Genomic DNA, 21580 nt, shown 5'->3' with positions numbered 1-21580 from the left:
GAAATGTAACCAGACAATGAGAAGATTGTCCAAGTGCTCCATGTGATCCGATGCAAAACGGCCAAGAGGCCGTGCCAACGTCTGGCCCCTGTATATATAGACTCTGACCCCTCCTCCGAATTGGCAACAATCAAAACACCCCAGTAACCCAGTTTAACCATTTAAATGGTCGGGATTCAACTAAATTTGCCTAGTCACTGGAGGGTGGCCTGTTCCCAACCGCAACACGTGCTCTCTGCTAGGGAGAACACGCTTTGTTTATCTCTTTGACATCTGATGGGAGGGCATTCCACAGGGCGGGCGCCACTACCGAGGAGGCCCTCTGTCTGGTTCCCTGTAGCCTCACTTCTCACAATGAGGGAACCGCCAGAAGGCCCTCGGTGCTGGATCTCAGTGTCCGGGCTGAACAATGGGGGTGGAGACGCTCCTTCAGGTATACAGGATATAGCCAAGGATGTTGGGCAACAGAGTCTCTCAGCATCTGTAGGGCTACTAGTTTCCCATCCCTGTCGAGTGCTATCTGTGATACTCATTGTCCCCACGTCTTACAACATGGAAACAATCATGGGGTGAGGTACACACTTTTATCTATATCACACCTCTCACTAATTTGTACAAATGTCTTTCTTTCTTTGATTATTTTACAGCTGATGAAAGTGGTGAATGAGATGTGTCCAAATATCACAAGAATTTACAATATTGGGAAAAGCCACCAAGGGCTAAAGCTGTATGCTGTTGAAATCTCAGACAACCCAGGAGAACACGAAGTTGGTTAGGACGATATATTCTGACCAGATAAAATCCCGGCTGGCGGACTGGTGGATGAAGTGGTTTAGAATGTTTAAATTTTTAACATTCCACATGTTTGCAGCACTTCGCAGTGGAGGCATGTGCCTACAAGCAGTCATGGTGTTGAGTACATGTGGGAGGAATTTTGATTATACTTCTTCTAATTAGAGAAGAAGAGGAATATAAATAGAAGCCATCCAAAGAGTGGGATCAAACTCCTTTATGCTAATCATATATTCTTCTTTTGCAATGATAAAAAAATAGAGCCAACTTTAATGATGAAAAGTATGCACTGACAGTCATTGTCAGAATAGACAGCAAGAGCTAGAAGACAATCTGGTTAACAATTTCTGTGTATCCGAGGGCCTTCTTAATGTTACACTTTTATGCTGCGTGGTCCCAATGGGAGCTTCCCTCTAATTGCATATAGCGAATATGGGGCTACCAGATTTTTATCAGAAGCATGGTGTTAAACACCACCCTACCAGGTTATGGTTCTGAGCCACCCCACCCCAATTTCTGCTTTTGATTGAAAACAGATCAGCATAGAAGGGCTATTTTTTTTGAATAACATCATGTTTCGTTCTGCCTTTGAACAAAGGTATATCAAATATGTGAAAAGTAGTAATGTTGGTGTATTTGTCTCCTGTGTAGACAACAAATGTAGGTCAGTCCTGTAACAAGGAAATGACTTGTGGTTCCACTCTTGGAAGCAAAAGCATTTACCTGTGTTCTCTCTCCCAGCCTAGCCAAAACAGAATTACCATTGACAGGATTGATATTTCAAATATGGCTACACCAACTGATTAAAGTATCCTAGCCTTTCCTCGCCCCTCCCAATATTTTTCATAGAGAACCTGTATCATCAGAGAGAGAGAGAGAGAAAAGAGAGAGATGATTGCTTAATGTGATTTTTTCAAGTTTAGCGCTCTGAACTGAGAAATTCTATTATATATGCACATACATATATTCATGAATATGGTTGACTTCATGGTTCGAGATAATCACTTATTTTAATGAATTTTCTGTGCATATATGCAGACATACACACACATGCTGTATAAGGTAACTTGGCAGTTTTGTAGACTAATAAATAAAATCTAGATTATGAATGTTTGCTGGTCATATTGTACGATAGTTTAAAAAGTATTAATGATAATGAGGTAGTTATTAGTTACCCAATTGTTAAGTGATGTAAGAAGAAAACATTTGCCCCAGTATTTGTGTACTTTGTGGTGGTTCAAATTGCATAATCATGTAGGGGGAATACATAAATGTGGAGAGAAAGAGTTTGTTCTAGTCAGCAACAATTTTGACTGTGCAAGGCAGCAACACTGTCTGCCAATTGACTTACCAACAAACAGCCTTTAGCCTGTTCCTCCATGTGAAGAGCAGCGGAAGGCTTTAGTGGGCTCAATTTTTACCACACAGAAATTTCCCTGTCTTGTGCATAGGGGTGGGTGAGAAACCTGATTCTGCTTGCATTTAAAGCTGAACCCACCTAATTTGCCCTTTGTGAAACAATATGCCAACCAAAACACAGCCAGCCTTTGAAATTTGCTATTCTCTGAATTTTGCAGTGCAGTCCTCTAGCCAAGTAATGTGTACAAAAGTGCACAGACTAAAAGTGTGCATAAAAATGCATATATTTAGGAAAATAACACACACAAAAAGCATCATATTGGGAGAAAATGTTTTGTAAAAAATTGCATATTGGGGACAAATGTATACAGAGACAATTCCATTAGAAGAAATTCGTGCTAATTTGCGCTGAAATTTGCAATAATAATCGTAAACCGATATGGAAATATGGAGAACTGAGTTTAAGATTGAGAAAATGTGAAGCTGAGGGAAATCAAAATTGACAGATCTCTCCTTGTGCATTGGAAATAGCAGCTGATATATGTAATAAGGGATGACTCTGCTAAAGCTTATCTCCTGCTGTCCAAAGCGGAGGAGAGGGAATTAAAGAGACCCCTTTGCCTCCATTGCACATTTAGAGAAATGTCACCGAGATACGCTTGGGAGATGATGTTTCCTTGGAAACATAGCTTTGCTGGTTATAAAACTATTAGGGACTGGATTTGTTTCTTGGCCATGAAGTTTCCTGCCCCTATCATATGGTATTGAAGAGGCATGAATGATATGCTGGAATATACCAAGTTTTGTTGTGTCTTCCTTCTGTGCCAGACCCTCCAAATCCCATTACCTTAGTTGGATTCTGTTTTTGGTGTGCTCACATCTTCCTTTCTTTTTTGAACAGGTGAGCCAGAATTTCGGTACATGGCAGGGGCTCATGGGAATGAGGTGCTGGGACGTGAGTTACTGCTTTTGTTAATGCAGTTTATGTGCCAGGAATATCTGGCTGGGAACCCACGTATTGTACGCCTCATTAAGGATACCAGAATCCACCTTCTTCCTTCAATCAACCCAGATGGATATGAAAAGGCCTACGAAGTGGTAAGGAAGAACTGCGCTGGGATGCAGCTGATCGATTAATAGAAAAGACACATGCTGCCTTTTGAGGCATAGAAACATGGGCATCGTAGAACTTTCAGTTGGAGTTTTGAGTCAGAAGATTGTTTCCTGCTATTTGGTAGGATTACATGGAAAAAAAATAGAAGATATTAGAATAACACATACCGTATTTTTCACTCTATTAGACGCACAAGAAATAAGAAAGGAACGCAAAGCATCCTGAGCTAAGAGGGAGCACTCCTCTATCTTCGCTCAGGAGGCTTTGCAGGGCTACCCCTGAAGCCAGGAGAGCAAGCGGGATCGGTGCACACCGATCCCTCTTGCCCTCCTGGCTTCAGTGAAAGCAAGCCTACTCGCTTTCCTCCCGCAAGAGCCACACGCTCTTTAAAGGGAGCGCGGCTCTTGGGGGCTTTTCTGGGAGGTGGGGGAAGGGACAGAGCCATGCACTATGGCATAAGCCAAGACAGCTAGCGGGATGGATCCTGCTCGCTGTCCTGGCTTCCTCTTTAGCTGCGCGCAGCCTCTCCCGGGCAAGGGGAGCCTTCATCCCCTGCCTGGGAGAGGCTGCGCACCGCTAAGGCTCCCCCAAGAGCCGCACTCCCTTTAAAGAGCATGCAGAGCGTGTGTGCGGCTCTTGGGGGCTTTTCCCCGAGGAGGGAGAAGGGCAGCTCCACACGGCTCTTTAAAGGGAGCGCTGACAGAGCCTCCCGTCTGCATTTGCTCCATAAGACACACACACATTTCCCCTTACTTTTTAGGAGGGGAAAAGTGTATCTTATAGAGCGAAAACTGTTGATACAGTTTCAAGAAGTATGAGATTATAGATACTACAAGAATACACGATAGTGGTCATAAACAGGGTTGAGTTGAAATGTTCCCCACCCTACCTTTCTTCATCCTGTTCATGGGCAGTCAAATACAATGCCATTCTGATAATGTTTTAAGGGAGTGCAATGTAGGGGAAAATACTGGCATCAGCACCTTACAATATTTGATAGGTGGCATGCAACATAATTTGGTTAATGTTATATTATGACTTTATTTAAATAAGCAGAATGTGTGATTTCTGGTGCCAAATTTAGAACCCGAATTTCCAGCGTCATATTTTAAGGTAGAATGTCCACACCAAAATTCAGTTTTCAAAATACGAACACCCTGAAACTTTGAGAGACTTTGTTTCGGCTCTGATTTGATATTACCTCCTCGACTTGCCTTTCTTCCAGTAATTCACTTAATGTGACATCTTGATCAAAGCACCAACATTTCTTAAGACCTAAAAGTGCCTTGGTGGCATATTGTGCAATTTAAAAGAGTGGTCAGGAGAAGCAATAAAGAGAGTCTTTAGATAGATTTTTGCAGTTAAGTGATATTGAATTTATTTCTTCTCCTGCTTGTAATTAAGTTAATAACTGAAGCTGTATATAAACAATGCTTTATTGCACCAGAGTAATTTTTTAAAAAATTATGGCTCAGCACTGATTCTTTCTACAAATTAATTAGTGTTTTCTCTGAATATTATTCAGTTTCAGCTTTTATAAATCTCCACTCAGCAAACCACAATCTTTGGCCATAAGCCATGCAATGAGATACAAAGGAAACAGGAGTGCCATAAAAATTGTTTTAGAGGAATGTGAGCTTTCTAGAAAAGGGGAATACAACTTCATCACCAAGGTCCTGAAAACGCTGCACCTCTGCCATAATCGTAGGCATTCAGGAGACTTGTTTTATTACTACAAGAAAGGCACACAGAGTTTGTCACTATAACACAACCTAACCTAATTTGTTACAGGGTTCAGAATTAGGAGGCTGGTCTTTAGGAAGATGGACTCAAGATGGCATTGACATCAACAATAACTTCCCTGACTTAAATACTCTGCTTTGGGAATCTGAAGATCGTAAAAGGGTTATGAGAAAGGTCCCAAATCATCACATACCAATACCAGAATGGTACCTGTCTGAAAACGCTACAGTGAGTAGGATCAGTGCTACTGGGAAGGAAACTCACCTTCTGTGTTTGAAATGGCTTAAAGCAGGTCAAATGCGGCCATCCATGTTTCCCTATCTGGCCCTTGGGACTCTCTCCCATCCATACCTCTCCCATTTACACCCCTCAATGGGCCAAGAAACTACAGTGTTTAAACTGGGACTACTTTCTTCTTCTGTAGATGTGCTAGAAATGGCTGCCATTTGTTTAAAAATGCCTTTGGTTTAAAAAATAAATAAATGTGGCAATTGTTCCAAGATGAGTTTCTCATACCCCTTGAACTGATTTTATTTTTCTTCCTTCACTTCCCAGGTAGCAGTTGAAACACGAGCGGTGATTGCCTGGATGGAGAAAAACCCTTTTGCGCTTGGTGGCAACTTACAAGGTGGAGAACTTGTTGTTGCCTACCCCTATGATATGGTCCGGTCGACGTGGAAAACCCAGGAACACACACCTACCCCAGATGACCATGTTTTTAGGTGGCTGGCATATTCTTATGCCTCCACCCATCGGCTGATGACAGACGCTCGCCGGAGAGTGTGCCATACGGAGGACTTCCAGAAGGAAGACGGGACTGTAAATGGAGCTTCATGGCATACTGTTGCAGGAAGTAAGTGTCTGTAAAGCAGAACACCCCTAAACTTTCAAAAATAAAGAAGGCCGCCTGTACTATTTGTTCTACCACCTTAACTTAAATTGAATGGCTGTCACCCACCTACGCAGTGCAGAAACAATACTTTTCCTCTTTGTGTTTTACAATGCATCCTGGATTGATGCAGAGCTGTCAGATTTTCACCAAGGAGGTTTTGGTTTCTGTGCATACTACTCTGCCTTTATAGTGCAACGAATTTAAATGGTACCTGTTAAAGCGATTTAATAGAGTAGGGACTACGCATCTGTTTAAGCAACCGGCAATTGATATGAAACTAAGGGCTTGGCTACATGTTAACCGTGTGACTTGCAACCCAGTCGCAAGGTTCATTCAAGGTGCGGGGGCTCATTTTCCATCACAACTGCCATGTAGAGAGGGTGATGTTTAATCCTTTTCTCCTTAACCACAATCCCAATGGAATCTTTCCCCCATTTGCAGTGGCAAATGCTGCAATTCTCTATAAAAAAAGGTCCCATTTGCGACAATGGCAAGTTGTTGATGTTTTTCAACCACTACTTATGGTGTGGGACTAATTTCCAACTGAATCATTGTGGGAGATGGAAGAGTCAAATCTCCCATCATTACTTGCTCCTGTCCTGATAGAAATCAAGGAGGAGGATGCACCTAGGATGATGATGATGATTTCTAAAAAGGTTCCCACATATGGCCGCAAACCTTGCAATTAATGTAATATATAGCTAAGCACTAAAGTACCTAGTTGATAAGCCGTATATTCAGGGATCAGAAGCTATTTGCCTTAGGTGTACACTACTGCAGTTTATTTCTTCTCTAATTACAGTCGTACCTTGGAAGTTGAACAGAATCCGTTCTGGAAGTCTGTTTCGACTTCCAAAATGTTTGGAAACCAAATTGTGGCTTCTGATTGGCTGCAGGAAGTTCCTGCAGCCATTCAGAAGCTGCAGAAGCCCCATCAGATGTTCGGGTTTCAAAAGAACATTCACAAACTAGAACAATCACTTCCGGGTTTGGGCCATTCGGGAGCCAAAATGTCCGAGTTCCAGGGTGTTTGGGATCCAAGGTACAAGTGTATTATAGAATCATAGAACTGTAGAGTTGGAAGGGACCCCGAAGGTCACCAATCTAAACCCTGCAATGCAGGAATCTTTTGCCCAATATAATCTTGCTTTGCAGTGGAGGAATTTGGTGTTTAAAGCATTAAATGATATAACTAACACATACAAGTCTGGGAAGAAAACTCTCTTCTTGAAACCTGACAATACATTGAAAATCATGCACCCAGCAACTAGCTGCACATATGCACCTGCTTTTGCTATCAGTAAATAAATATTCAGTTATATTAAGAAAAGAATAATATATTGATGAATTCTAACTGCATCATCATTCTGGAAGGCATTTAATATGTTTTGGGATATGAGTGGGAGAAGAATGCTTCTGTGTTGGGTATAAAGGCCTCTCCATCCCTTGTGCTCTCCTGGAGTGTCCTTGTGATGTACTCAGAAATGATCAGTCACATCCAACTCTCTTGTTTCCGCCTAACAGCGAAAGAGAGAAGAGATGTTCTGTTATGCCTTTGCCTACAGATCAGTTGGGTACCCAATTAGAAGCACATGAGACTACTAACTGGCTTCCATGGATATTGTGTGCAAAGTAGAGGATTCGGGGTGGGCAAGATCTCAGTTGCTTTCAAAGCTCCTGCTTGAACATTTGCTTGGCATGAATCTCATCAAGATGAACCTTGGTAAAAACAAGCTAAAAACACCTCAAGCGAATTGTGTGTGTTGGGCACAGAGTAATGACTGGCTCCATAGCATTGTACCTTTAGTAGTAATAAGGATAACAGTTCCTGCAGTCCTTTTGTTGGCCAGTTTCGTTGCTACAAGCTGCGCTTTCACTGAACAAACAGTGTACAACTTGGAAGCTAATTTTTTTAATATTTGCATTGGACCACATGAAGTTAATCTTGGCCTGGACATAACAATTCACATGCCAGCATGCAGAATATTTCTTTTGCTGTCTGCAAAAACTCTTTGAACTCAGGAAATGGAGATAGTTTCATATGTTTGTGGTACAGGATAAAAAAACATTTGAATAAGTTGGCCCAATACATGTCCTATTCCCCCCCCCATACAATATGCATTTTAAATTCAGAATTGACTGCTTCATTAATTTATGACTTTCATTTTTTTAAGTACTGTGCAAACTTGATAATGAATTGATGCAGCATGCTAGGGCTTTAACCACAAAAATAAGTACTACCTGGTTTCTTAGCAGCAATTATTGCTTTGGATTTAGTTCATCAAATTCATTTTTTACAGCTGTATTATACTCTGAGGTTTTTTAATAATAATAATAATACTCATCCTAAAGCAATGATAAGTTTTGGATCATTGTGTGATGATTCTCAAATATTGACTTAAAATTCCATCTACTTACTCTTGACATACAAGAGGAATTGTCTCAGATTAATGAACATAAAGTGGAATTAGCTAAAAGGTGTTAATTGAATGAGAGCAGCTTTTACACAGCATGTGTTCAATAAATATCTGACTCTATTACAGTACTTCGCAGAATTCCTGCAACATTTTACTTATGATCTTCTTAGCAGTAACGTTTATCCAAGCTGCCCATGCAGCTTGCTCTGACACTGGATCAGGTTTCCCAAACTTGGGTCTCCTTCTGTTTTGGACTACAGTACCCATCATCCCTGACCACTGGTCCTGCTAGGTAGGGATGATGGGAGTTGTAGTCCAAAACAGCTAGAAACTGAGGTTTGGGGAACCCTGCTCTAGATGTTGGTAGACTTCAACTCCCATCAGGTTGATCCAGGATGGTCAGGGATGATAGGGGATGTAGTCCAACAACACTGGGAGGGTCAGAGGTGCCCCATCTCTGGGTTAAAGAAAGGTAAAGGGACCCCTGACCATTAGGTGCAGTCATGACCGACTCTGGGGTTGCAACGCTCATCTCGCTTTAGTGGCTGAGGGAGCTGCTGTACAGCTTTTGGGTCATGTGGACAGCATGACTAAGCCACTTCTGGCAAACCAGAGCAGTGCACGGAAACACTGTTTACCTTCCCACCAGAGCGGTACCTATTTATCTACTTGCACTTTGACATGCTTTCGAACTGCTAGGTTGGCAGGAGCAGGGACCGAGCAATGGGAGCTCACCCCGTCGCAGGGATTCAAACTGCCAACCTTTTGATCGGCAAGTCCTAGGCTCTGTGATTTAACCCACAGCGCCACCCGCGTCCCTATCTCCAGGTTAGGACAGTCTAAAAAACTGAATGAAACTTTGTAAATAAAGCATCTTTGGAAAAATATTAATTCAGACTGAGTAAAAATGTTTCTTACTCTTAATTGGGAAGGAGAAAAGCTTTAGCATAGCAGCAGAACCCGGCACTGTGATATTTTAATCTTTCCCTATCGACAAGCTTAACATCTGCATTACATAATCCTCCTACAGAGAAACCAGAAGGTGTTTTCAGGCTCATTAACTGCTCGGTAGCAGCTGTATAGTAATATTTTCCTGCCCCCCACCTTCTCTTCACTTAGTTCCATCCATGTTCCTCTATATTTGGTCATTATAAAGTAAATGAATTAAAACAATTAAAATTCATCTATAAGCTTAAAACTTGCCATATAATTTGAAATTCAGTTTGCTCACGAACAAAGTATTCCTATTCCTGGTAAGAAAAATAGAGACAAAACTACATATATATAAATATATATATATATGCGCATGCAAAATCATCATAATAAATGAATTTCCCAGATATAGTAACAACTGTTTAAAGAATCGTACACATACCTTTGTCATCAGCAATTTAGTTGCATTTTTGTGACTAATATTTATAAATTAATTTCAGTTTGACAGTAACAAGTGTTCTGCAACAATGTACTTTTTTTTTTAACCAACCATTTAACATCCTGATGACCTGCAGACTAAGTTGTGGTGGCCTGGCATTATCCTCTTTGGATGAGAAAGTAATAATATTTACAATTTAATCACATGCATGTCAAGACTTTTGAAACTGAAGACTTTTGTAACATTGCCATCTTAAAATTCATGACTTTCTAAAAAGTTCCTGGAAGTCCATCCAGATTCTGAAGCCCTGACAGAATACAAGGCCAGGCTAAATTTCAAGATGTCTGTTATAATTTTAAAAATGAATATAAATCTTCACATTTTACTGGCAGAATGTTTTATGAGTTCATTTTAATTAAATTATTGATATCATTACAAAATGCATGCATTTCCATAAAAGCTTTTTTATCGAATCTATTTTAACACAACTATTAGGGAAATTTAATTATTTAAAATGATTGTGTCTGGTTCCTAGATTAAATAAAAGCTGTATTTTATTTTTTATTACATTATTTTTATTTGTTCTTTTCATTGCATTGACAGGTATAAATGACTTCAGCTACCTACATACAAATTGTTTTGAACTATCCATATATGTTGGCTGTGATAAATATCCCCACGAAAGTGAATTACCTGAAGAGTGGGAAAATAACAGGGAGTCCCTTATTGTTTTCATGGAGCAGGTATGAAATAAGAACACTTGGGCTGATTCAAATCTAGATCTGTTCCAAGTGAATTCCTTTTCTTTAATTGGGGTGGTTAACATTTGGTTACCACAACTCACTGTTTTCTATTACTTGCCTATAAGATTATCAAGGGGAGAGCAGAATGCAAAGTCTTTCCAAAGACACTGGCAGTTGAGTCAAAATCTGGGTCAGGCTCCACTAACTCAGAACAGAAAGGTATACATCTGGCACATCATGTTCCGAAAAGTCAAAACAAATCACTTCCCTGGGGCCTGCCCCGTGAAACTTGAGGTTGTGTCCAGTGATGTGCAAATGGAGCTCCACTCATGCAATGGGAATTCCACTTCCTCTCCACCCCCGGTGTGTCCCCAGTATCAGCTTCAGAGCATATTTAGAAGGTGTTCAGAGGCTGCAGGGGTGAAGAGGAAGTTACATTGCAGAAGCAGAAATCTGATACGTGAGCAAGATGGCAGCACTAGATCCAAGACTTAGAGCTTTCAACGTTGCTTTTGAAAAACATGGGTCACCATTTCCCTATCTTAGAACAGAAATAACTGCAATATAGTATTGGTAATGTATGTGTCTCTTTCTGAGAGAAGTAGACATAGACATACATACATGTCAGAAATAGACATATGTACATGTTGCCATCTCCATGAATCTCATGCCACCAGAACATGTTTCTAAATGTAAACAAAATACAGGCTCTTTGATTTTCTCCTTATGCTATTAAAGGTGGATTTGGATGAGATGCAAAGTGCATTTGGATAAGCAATGACTGCTGAAAATTCTGTGAGACTCTACCTACCTATGCATTTGTCCTCAACATTAACTTTGCCTTCCTCTTTTTCTACACATCAGCAACTCTTTCCCCCACTTGACGTACCTGCACTGCTTTTATCTTTGCTGCCCATCTACATATAACCCTCACCCTTCTTATATAAATTATATAAATACCGATGGCCACCAGGTGCACAGGTCATGTTGGGTGCTTGAATTATTTAATGCAATCTTGCTAGAGCCATCTCCTATCCATCCGACAGCATGCTCAAGAGGCCGTGGGAAGGTTCTTGAACGATATGCATATCATGCAAACCAAGTCGCTGTGTGCAGGTGCTAAATGCTTTGCGGCATTTTGCCTGTCATAAAGAGTGGTCATGTCGTGCCTTGTGAGATCTCCAGGGGAGGAGGACTGTGTGAAAGAAGGAAACACTGTCTTTTGGGTCATGGTACCAAGGCTGTGGAGCAACATGCCTATCCCGTTCCATCTGAGCCCTTCGCTGAAGGTTTTAAAACAAAGCTTTAATGGGCATTCAAGGTGATGTAATTCCTTGCTATGGGAGGAGTTTAGGAACATAGGAAGTTGGCTTACATCAAGTAAGTCCATTGGCAGCAGCTCTTTGGGATTTTGGTTGGGGGTGGGCCTTCCCAGCCCTACTGGGAGATGCCATGGATTGTATCTGAGAGCTTCTGCATGCAAAGCAATTGCTCTGTTTCTGAGCTATGGTCTTTTTGCCAAGTTTGTGTGTGCTTGTGCTAAATACACTTTTGGGAATGATTTTTATGTGCTTTAGTAGATATCATTTTAATAACATTTGTAGTGTGCCATATTTTGAAGGAGAAAAAAGCATAAACACATGCAGTCAATAAATACCAACTGAATCTACCCCACAAAATCCATGTCATGTTTGATGCTGGAAATATGGCACCACCCAATACTGGTAGAAAATGATCTCATTCATAAATGTCCAGTAAAATATCATTCCTGGGCACCTCTGACATTCATCACTTTACTTGTTTCTTTTTTCTAAGAGCATATGTTTCTTTTCAAGCTTTTGGCCTGATGTGAATTACATAGTTTTGGAACAGCATATATATCATGCAAAAATACCATTCTCTATGATTTAGTTGACATCATTTGGTACATCATGACTGGCATGTCTTCTCTTTTTCTGTCAATGCCTAATTTTTCACTTCCATGTACCTTACTTCTACTGACAGGTGCACCGAGGCATTAAAGGCATGGTGAGGGATCTACATGGCAAGGGGATTCCAAATGCTATTATTTCTGTAGAAGGCGTTAACCACGACATTCGCACAGGTAATTGCATGCCTCTGTGTCATAAGAGAAGGGTGAAAGGAGGACTGGAACACACAATGCCAAGTTAATTAGCTGGCAACTTTATTAATGAGGCACTTTGTTGAGTTGAGCATGGGCTTTGGTACAACATCTGCACAGCATTATTGTGGTCTAAATTTGTCATGTTGGTGGAGCTGCCCACCTAACATCGCAATGGGGGGACGTATTGGTTTATTCTATTTCCTATTTTTGTTATGGATTTTGTTTGGTTTTTATCTTGTATGTTTATGTTGGGAACCACCCTGAGAACTATGGATGAAGGGTGGTATACAATTATTATTATTATTGTTGTTGTTGTTGTTGTTGTTGTTATGACCTTGCCCATCTGACTGGGTTGCCCCAACCACTCTGGGCAGCTTCCAACATAATAAAAGCACAGCAAAACATCAATCATCAAAGAACAGGGATTCCTGCAGATGTGTTCAGAAAGTGGTGTAGTTGTTAATCTCCTTTACATCTGATTGGGAAGCTGGTTTGGTGCCAGTGCTGAGAAGGCTCTCTGCCTGGGTCCCTGTAACTTCACTTCTTGCAGTGAGGGAACCACCTGAAGACCCTTGGAGCTGGACCTCAGTGTCTGGGCAGAATGATGTGGGTTGGAGACACTCCTTCAAGTATACAGGGCCAAGGCTGCTGCATGATGGAGCCATATTTTATGCCATATGGCATAAAATAACTTGTCTAAGTATGCATGTCAGTTATCTACTGTCTGGAAAAATCAGGTTTTGCTTTGTTGTTGTTGATTTTAAAAATGAAGCATATTTTTACAGTTCAATCCTATGCATGTCTACTCAGAAGTAGAACCCATTGAATTCAGTGAACAGCAAAACCAGGCTTTCTTGACACCCTCCTTTGGACAGTGTATAGTTTGTGACACCATAGCAAGGGAGGAAGTCGAGCATTCCCTGAGGCAGCCTATATTTACAGTTGCTATGTATATCACTATCTCAGAAGCATCACTGTTGCCCAGAAAGCAAAGTCTCTTCCTGAAGCCCAGACTAGAAAAATAAAAGAGGGCAGGATAACTAACCTACTGAGAGAAATTGGGGGTGCAGATCAAAAAAATACCTAGATTATTTTCCAAGTGGAAGACTGACATGTGCCTCCAGTTTTAATCTGGAAACAAAACCCCTGTGCTTCAGGTATCAAATATTTGGGCAAGCTTTGTTTGGAATGTTTACCTGCTTGCTGCATGCCATTCTTAAGCAAATAGGTTTTGAGGGTCAGTATGAAAAGTGAGGTGAGCTGAATACCAATCAGCCTGCTCTGTGTGTTCTATCGCATTTCAACAATTTAGTATAATTTGCCAAGGTGTTTCAGGTTCACTGCTATAGTATAGATGGTTTAGTCTCAACTCTCAGCTGCTCACAGGAAGTGGTGGAGAAGTTACCCTGGATATTTGCTGGTTAAAGGTACCCCTGCCCGTTTTTTGGGCCAGTCGTGTCCGACTCTAGGGTTGTGCGCCCATCTCACTTAAGAGGCCGGGGGCCAGCGCTGTCCGGAGACACTTCCGGGTCACGTGGCCAGCGTGACGAAGCTGCTCTGGCGAGCTGGCACCAGCGCAGCACACGGAAACGCCGTTTACCTTCCCGCTATAAAGCGGTACCTATTTATCTACTTGCACTTAGGGGTGCTTTCGAACTGCTAGGTGGGCAGGAGCTGGGGCCGAACGACGGGAGCTCACCCCGCCGCGGGGATTCGAACCGCCAACGGTAGGATCGGCAAGTCCTAGGCACTGAGGTTTTACCCACAGCGCCACCCGCGTCACCATTTGCTGGTTAGGTTAGGCTTAAGCTTTTTGTGTGTGTGTGCTACTCATGACCCACTTATCTTCTGGGGCACAATTCATATCCTCTTAAATATGAGCAGAACCAGCCCAACAATGATCAACATGCATTCCATTAATGTAACTTGTCTTTTTAGTATAGTATTTCAGGGCATTGTAAGTTACCCACGGGCAAGACAAATAATAGTAACGGTGTAATTTTGCATTAGTGTGAAAACAGGGAGCTGTTTTGTGTATTTATGTTTTTATGTAGCATTACATGCTCAGAAACATGGAGAAAGGCTCTCAGCGGGCTACAGGTAATCTGCAGGAGAAGTCACTGGCTTCACAGGGAATAACCCAGATTCAGCATGTTGACAATACTTCAAAACAAAGTGCAGGCAATTTACCTTTCGAAATGCCCTGCATCGTGCAAGAAATGTCAACTGCAAGAGACTTTCTACATTCTTTATAGGAATTGTTTATAGGAAACTTGAAAATATGTTCAAATATTTGCCTACCTCTTTCCCTTGTAAGCTAGTATTTTGATGGCAACCCCTCCAGAAGAAGTGCAGCTTGTATTAAGTGTTGGGAGAAAAGGCAGCTCAGTAGTAGTGAACTTGACTTTTATGCAGAATGTCAAAGGTTTGATCCCTGGCGTCTTCAGATAGGGACTGGAGAAAAAGTTGTGGCCTAAAACCATGGAAAGCCACTGCCAGACTGTAGACAATACTGAGATAGCTGAACCCACGGTCGGAGCCAGTATAAGGTAGCTTCCTGTGTTCCTATTATGCACTCAGAAAAATAAAGGAGACTCTGCAGGAAGCACAGATAAGGTCCTCATACGCAATAATTTATCTTATTTTCTAACAGTTAACATTCTCTTAAATGAGCAAAGCTCATGGTAGTTAAATCACGCATATACTGTACTAACTCCACCCCAAAAGAACCCCTGTGTGTGTATGTGTGTTGCTGTGATCCACAACAGGTTCCCAGCCTGCTAATTAGCAGCCCAGTATATTTTCAGGTTATTACAAAGATGCCATAAGTCTCCAGTGTTCTTTCCATCAGATGAAAACGGCTCCTAAAGGCTAGTTAGAACTTCCTTGGGGAAGGAAAACTATTGGAAGATGTAGTCTTGGCACAAAGGACGGTGACCAAAATTATTTATTTAGAACAAACTCAAACAAACATGAGGAAAACCACACCAGAGATCCATGTCCCCAGCTGCCCCAGTCTTGGTTCTAAAGCTATTGGGTGAAACTTTGACTGGAGCTGTTGCAAACCTAGGTGGACTGGTACAAAATATAGACTGGACTCCCCAGCATTACAAATTTGAAACAATAAATTGAATAACTCAAGCCTATATAACTAGAACATGAAAATGGTAGCTAAATCCCCAAGGTTACAAGCGACCAGTCTTGGAGATAATTAAGTTTTTTCCTATACCAATCCCCAAATCCCCATCCTTGAGCAATAATTTCACATGCAAGGATGGATAAGCTCCTTGATACTAAATAGAAAGATGGAAGTTAAGGCTAAACAAAAATGTATCACAATATTTGTTATTTCCTTCTTCAACAGCAAGCGATGGAGATTACTGGCGCCTTCTAAACCCTGGAGAATACGTCGTCACTGCAAAAGCAGAGGGCTATACTGCTGCCACCAAAAACTGTGCTGTGGGTTATGACATGGGTGCGACCCGGTGTGACTTCACCATCAGCAAAACCAACTTGGCCCGAATCAAAGAGATCATGGAGAAATTTGGGAAACAGCCCATTAGTCTGTCACTTCGGCGGAACAGACAGCGAGCAAGGCAGAGGCGCCAGCAGTATAGACAACTTTCTACAGTGTAACAAATTATGTTATCATGCTCTGCATCTAAACTGAGACCTACTCCCGTGGTAGAATGAATGAGAATATATATATATATATATATATATATATATATATATATATATATATATATATATATATATATATAATATCAACCCTGTCTGACAGTATTCTAATTAGGGATCTTTTATTATAGAATATCCTGGGATTCCACTACTTAATGTTAGATTTATATGCTCATCTGAAAAATGTGGAATAAAATATTGTCTTCTAAAAAGATCTGATGCGTAACAATTGCATGTGGCACTGGTATTCTCTGACCCAGAGGAGAGGCTTTATAACCAGAAGAAATTCCACACATATACAGCCGCAGACCATGTACTTCCTAGAAACCATTGAACTAAAGATTCTGCAAATACAAGCATTGGGTTTGGGGGTTGGAAATGAGATTTCAAGATTCAGCACTGAAATGCTTTTGAGCTGGGAGACAGAATTCAGATTCTGTCCAAGATACTATCTGTGGCACCTGTTCTGTCATTAATCCAACAAACAAAATGCAAAAGTGAACAAAGATGTCTAAAGCAAAAGCAATTAAAATGGTGCCCATTTTTCATGGAGGAATGAAATATTAGATCAAGAGGTTCTTTCAAGAGTTATTTCAGATACCACCTTTGCGGTGCCAGATCAGTACAACTTGGGGCCACGTTGGAACAGATTTCAGCATGATGTCATGAAGGCAACAGCTTGGTGGGCAAATAGCTCTACAAAAGTGACCACTGAGCTTCACCTCTTACCCATCACCAGTCAGCATATTGTTGCTGAATATTCAACAAATGCACCACCCTTGCAAATGTGTTAAAAGTGACCTCAATATTTGGTCTCACTATAAAGTTAACATCATCTTTAAACTAGTGTTCCATATTCTTGTTACTTCCAGGTTCACTGGACAAGTGACAGGGAGAAACCCCTGGCTAGAATACCAGGGAAACTTCCATTCTCTAACATTAATAGTAGCTTGAGTATCCTCCTAGTGATTTGCAGGACATAAACTAGTTAAAATTATTGAAAAGCAGGCTTCTTTATAGTTAGATTGTGATGGGCCAGAAAGATGAGGAGGTTTGGAGCACAGCAACTGGGCCCTGAATCAAGACATTGCTGCCATGAACTCAACAGGTGAGCTTAGAAAATTGATTCTCTTTCAGCTCTGCGTCACACCTGCAACACAGAAATAACAGTATTTAACTGCCTTGCAGAGATATAAGGATAATGTATGTGAAAAATACAGATGTGATATATAAACGGTGTGTTGCTACTGTCTTTATAAATGAATGAGATCAGCTTGTAAAACAACCAACCAGTCAATACCGGACATTTTCTTCAACTTGTGTAACATGATGTAAGCTCATATCAGTTATATAGGGTTTGAACATTATTATGCCATTCAATGGCAGAATCTCAACTCTTCTCTTATGTCTGAAAATAAGCCAATTTTGTCACATATAGAATCATGCATGACAACAAGACTTTACTGAGCCCTCCTAAGTACAGTGGTACCTCGGGTTAAGAACTTAATTCATTCTGGAGGTCCGTTCTTAACCTGAAACTGTTCTTAACCTGAGGTACCACTTTAGCTAATGGGGCCTCCCGCTGCTGCTGCACCGCCTCCGCGTGATTTCTGTTCTCATCCTGAAGCAAAGTTCTTAACCCGAGGTACTATTTCTGGGTTAGCGGAGTCTGTAACCTGAAGCGTCTGTAACCCGAGGTACTACTGTACACTGTTTGTTAACCATTATGATTTTTAATTGCAGTGGTTATCTTACTCAGTATATACTTGTGAGACGTGTAAAAAACAAATAATGATTGTCTCAGTCACATTCAGAACTAAAGAAAATAAAACTGCTGCAAGTAGGAAATTGACAGTGGATGTGCAACATACTTGTTATATTCAATTTATTAACACTAACCAACATATCCTCTGTGATGAACAGAAGCCACAAAATGTGCAGAGTGACTAAGTCTCATTAAAAGCAAGCAGCACGTACATTCCAACCACTGCAAATCTTCACACTGCATCCATCTGATGATAGTGCTTGTTTACAGGTAATGAGGCTGAAGAATGTGTGCATGGATGTCATAGAATCTCAAAATTGTAGAGGTGGAAGGGATCCTAAGGAGCATCTATTCCAACCCCTCGCCGTGCAGGAATCTCAATGAAAGCATCTATGACAGATGAGCATCCAACCTCTGCTGTGTGTGTGTGCATGCATGCATCATGACACCAACACAAAGCATTGATTATGAAGGGCCCATATATACAAATTCCATTTCTTTCCCTTTAGATTACAAGGAAATGGGAAACTTAAAAAATGATTGTCTTCCCTTTCATAAATTACTGCATGGTGGACATACCTTATACCAGGTGAGTATTTTTGTCAATCAACACCAATGTTGTCTACTGCTGACTAGTTGTGGCTTTGCAGGACTTCACACCACCAGATACCTACCCCTTTTAACTGAAGATACCATGGATTGAATCTGGGACTAGTGCTGGATATTGGGTTGTGTGGGGAAGGGGGTACAAAATTGAGAAGATCCATAATGGAGAAAATCCATTTGGGTTGCCAAATTTTAGCCTTGCTCAGGGCACCATATTACCAAAGTTTACCAAACTGCACCCCTGCTGGGACCTTGTGTATGTGCTGGACCACTGAGTGACGATGCCATACAAAATAACTGTGCTCTCCATAATAGATGGCATCTATTAGGGCTGTGCATGGGAGCCAACTGGATCCCAGATCCCAAATGAAATCAGGCAGATTTGGGTCAACCCATGGTTTGGCTGGATCAGGTTGAGACAGCCTTGGATCACATCAGGTCCACCTGGGGAGATCTCCTTCTCCCCCAGCCTTCTCAATAGCAACTCATTATATGCATGAAACCTCCCCTAGTCCCACTGACTTCTCACTGGGGTTGCCAGCTTTTCAATGGGCATCAATAGCTGTGCCTTTAATAAGAGTGTAACATAATCCCCTGGCCATATCAGGGTACTATTAAGCACTGTTCCTATCCCTTGATCAGTTGTCAATCCTAACTTCCAGTAGTGCATATGGTGAAAATGTTCCCATCACCCCATATCTCTCTCCCTAAGCCCTCTGCTTGTCTGAGAAAGCATGCTCACATGACTGACACAGAGCAGAACTGCCACCTTCTAATGAGGCAGCAGGACAGAAAAAAATGGTGGGTTGCTAAGGAACAGCCAGCACGCTCTCCCAGAAGACTGTTCATGATGGCTTAATTTTAATCTCTCCTCTAACAACCAAGTAGCAAGTGGCATGTCCTGTGAACCAGAAGAGATTTGGCACAGGAGGAGCAGATAGAGGAACTGCTGGGCACTGACCAATGAATTGCAGAAGACTGGAATGGTTGCTGTGGTAATTAAACATGTGGTCAGAAGTGGGAAGTACATCTACCCCCCCCCCCGCCCAATTTGACTGCATGACTGTGCAAATCCCTCAAATTTGTTTGGGTCTTGGATCTCTCCTGCATCGCCATTATTATTTATTAAATTTGTATATCGCCCTTCATCCGAAGATCACAACGCAGTTCACAACTGAAAAAACCAAACAAAATGGGAATACAAAATACACAATAAAATAAAAACAAACCGATAAACCCATTCCCACAAGCACATTTACAAGGACGTAGAATGTTAATCAGCCAAAGGCCTGGTTATAGAGAAACATTTTCTCCTGGCACCTAAGATATGTAATGAAGGTGCCAGAATTCCCAGAATTTCCCAGACATACCCAGAATACTGCAGTTGGAAGCAGTGTCCTGTTGGAAATCGGCAAAATGTTTTGGAAAATCCAGATATATGGCAACCCATGTTGGTAATGTCACTTTGGCTCTCCCCACCCCCAATAGCTGAAAAACATAATTTTTGTGATTTTGCCAAGAAAGCTCAACAACCTCTGTTTCTGGTTTTTTGTTTCTTGAGATATGGCAATCCTAATGTAGACCAAAGCATGGAGTTTAAATCTTTAAAGTACAATTCTGTCTCATGAAGTACCCATGTGGGTAGGTGCTTTTTGTGTAGTTTTTGTCATATATGAATCATTCTGAAGCCCTGGCAGAATAAGACAATGCTTTTGTTAAATGGATCTCAGTTCTCAGGATTAGGTACTTAAGGCACAGTCTTGTTCCGAACATAATGTAAATTATTGTATTGATATTTCATGAAAAGGCTGGAATCTGGAATAGGGTTGTTCCACTTTGCTTTGACTCAGCAAGAGAGTTTCTGAGCAATAAAACTGTGCCCAGAGGCAGTGAATCCATCACGTTTAATGCAATCTTGTGGCGGTTCAGCTATGAGTCAAAAATTCAAAATGTCCAAAGACTTGCTCTCATTCAGGCATATACTTCGTCACCTGAATTGACTAGTATTTGTCAGGATGTATTATTGCTTGACGTCACTCTAGGTTTTGAATTAGATATTTATAGAAGAGTGTGGTGTGCGAATTTTGATTTATCTACAAGTGGCTGCTTAATCCACTTCTGCTTGTTGCTCTGATCTGCTAGAATGGCTAGATCTACTGTGAATCTGTTGACAGATCTTGCTGAAGGAAAGGTATGTTTGCATTCTGTAAACCTAAGACTGTTTTCAGTTTTACCTCATCCGCTGACTCAAGATAAGCAGGGGGAATTGAAAACTGGGACTCTAGAGGATGACACCCTATTTACACTAATGGGTGAACTTTCAATTATTATTTTTACTGAAAGTGGCATCCCTTTTGCTACGTAGGCCAAACCTCAGAGGCTCTTTCAATTTTTCACCTCACAAAAGGGGCCTTTTCATCCTTTCCTTACTCCTACATACAAAATAAGTCTATATTTGCTCTTTCTGCCTAGTGCCACTTTGTGGAGTACTTTAGGAACAACTTTCTGATGGTAAGAGTTGTTTGACAGTGGAACAGGTAGTGGACTTTCATTCACTGGAGCTTTTTAAACAGAGGTTGAATGACCACATGTCAGGGATTATTTAGCTGTGATTCCTGCATTGCAGGGGGCTGGACTAGATGACCCTTTGGTCCCTTTCCAACCATACAATTCTATGATTCTATTATAAGAAGCAATGCAAATACAATAAAAACCATCCAGCATCCAGCCCAATGCACAACAATTTCTACAACAATTTTCAACAATTTTCAAGTGCTTTATGGTAAAAAAATCTTTAGAAGCTGGCTCATGAGTGCACATAAATTTTTTTCCTAGCCCCATCAGCCAAGTCATGCAGCCACAGCAGTGTCTAGAAGATCACTGAGTCTTGGGAGGGGTGCAGAGAGCACAACTGGATGCCTTCATCTGCCACAACTGCAGCAAAACATGTCTCTCACATATCGGTCTCTAC

General features: G+C 41.2%; 1 protein-coding gene across 1 annotated transcript in view; it reads left to right on the top strand.

Moving 5' to 3' along the window:
- The window catches only part of CPXM2 (carboxypeptidase X, M14 family member 2), an 87432-nt gene extending 69342 nt beyond the window's left edge, over window positions 1-18090 (top strand). The window contains exons 8-14 of the mRNA XM_081192900.1: window positions 648-771; window positions 3053-3249; window positions 5057-5236; window positions 5564-5861; window positions 10293-10432; window positions 12437-12536; window positions 15922-18090. Coding sequence (XP_081049026.1) covers window positions 648-771; window positions 3053-3249; window positions 5057-5236; window positions 5564-5861; window positions 10293-10432; window positions 12437-12536; window positions 15922-16193 — 1311 coding nt within the window. The 3' untranslated portion in view covers window positions 16194-18090. The remainder of the gene's footprint in view (window positions 1-647; window positions 772-3052; window positions 3250-5056; window positions 5237-5563; window positions 5862-10292; window positions 10433-12436; window positions 12537-15921) is intronic.
- Window positions 18091-21580: the final 3490 nt, after the last annotated feature.

The sequence above is a fragment of the Podarcis bocagei genome (assembly GCF_964188305.1).
Source record: "Podarcis bocagei genome assembly, chromosome: 4".
NCBI lineage: Eukaryota > Metazoa > Chordata > Lepidosauria > Squamata > Lacertidae > Podarcis > Podarcis bocagei.
Note: the sequence above shows the minus strand (reverse complement) of the source record. Positions and strands in the feature narration are given on the sequence as shown.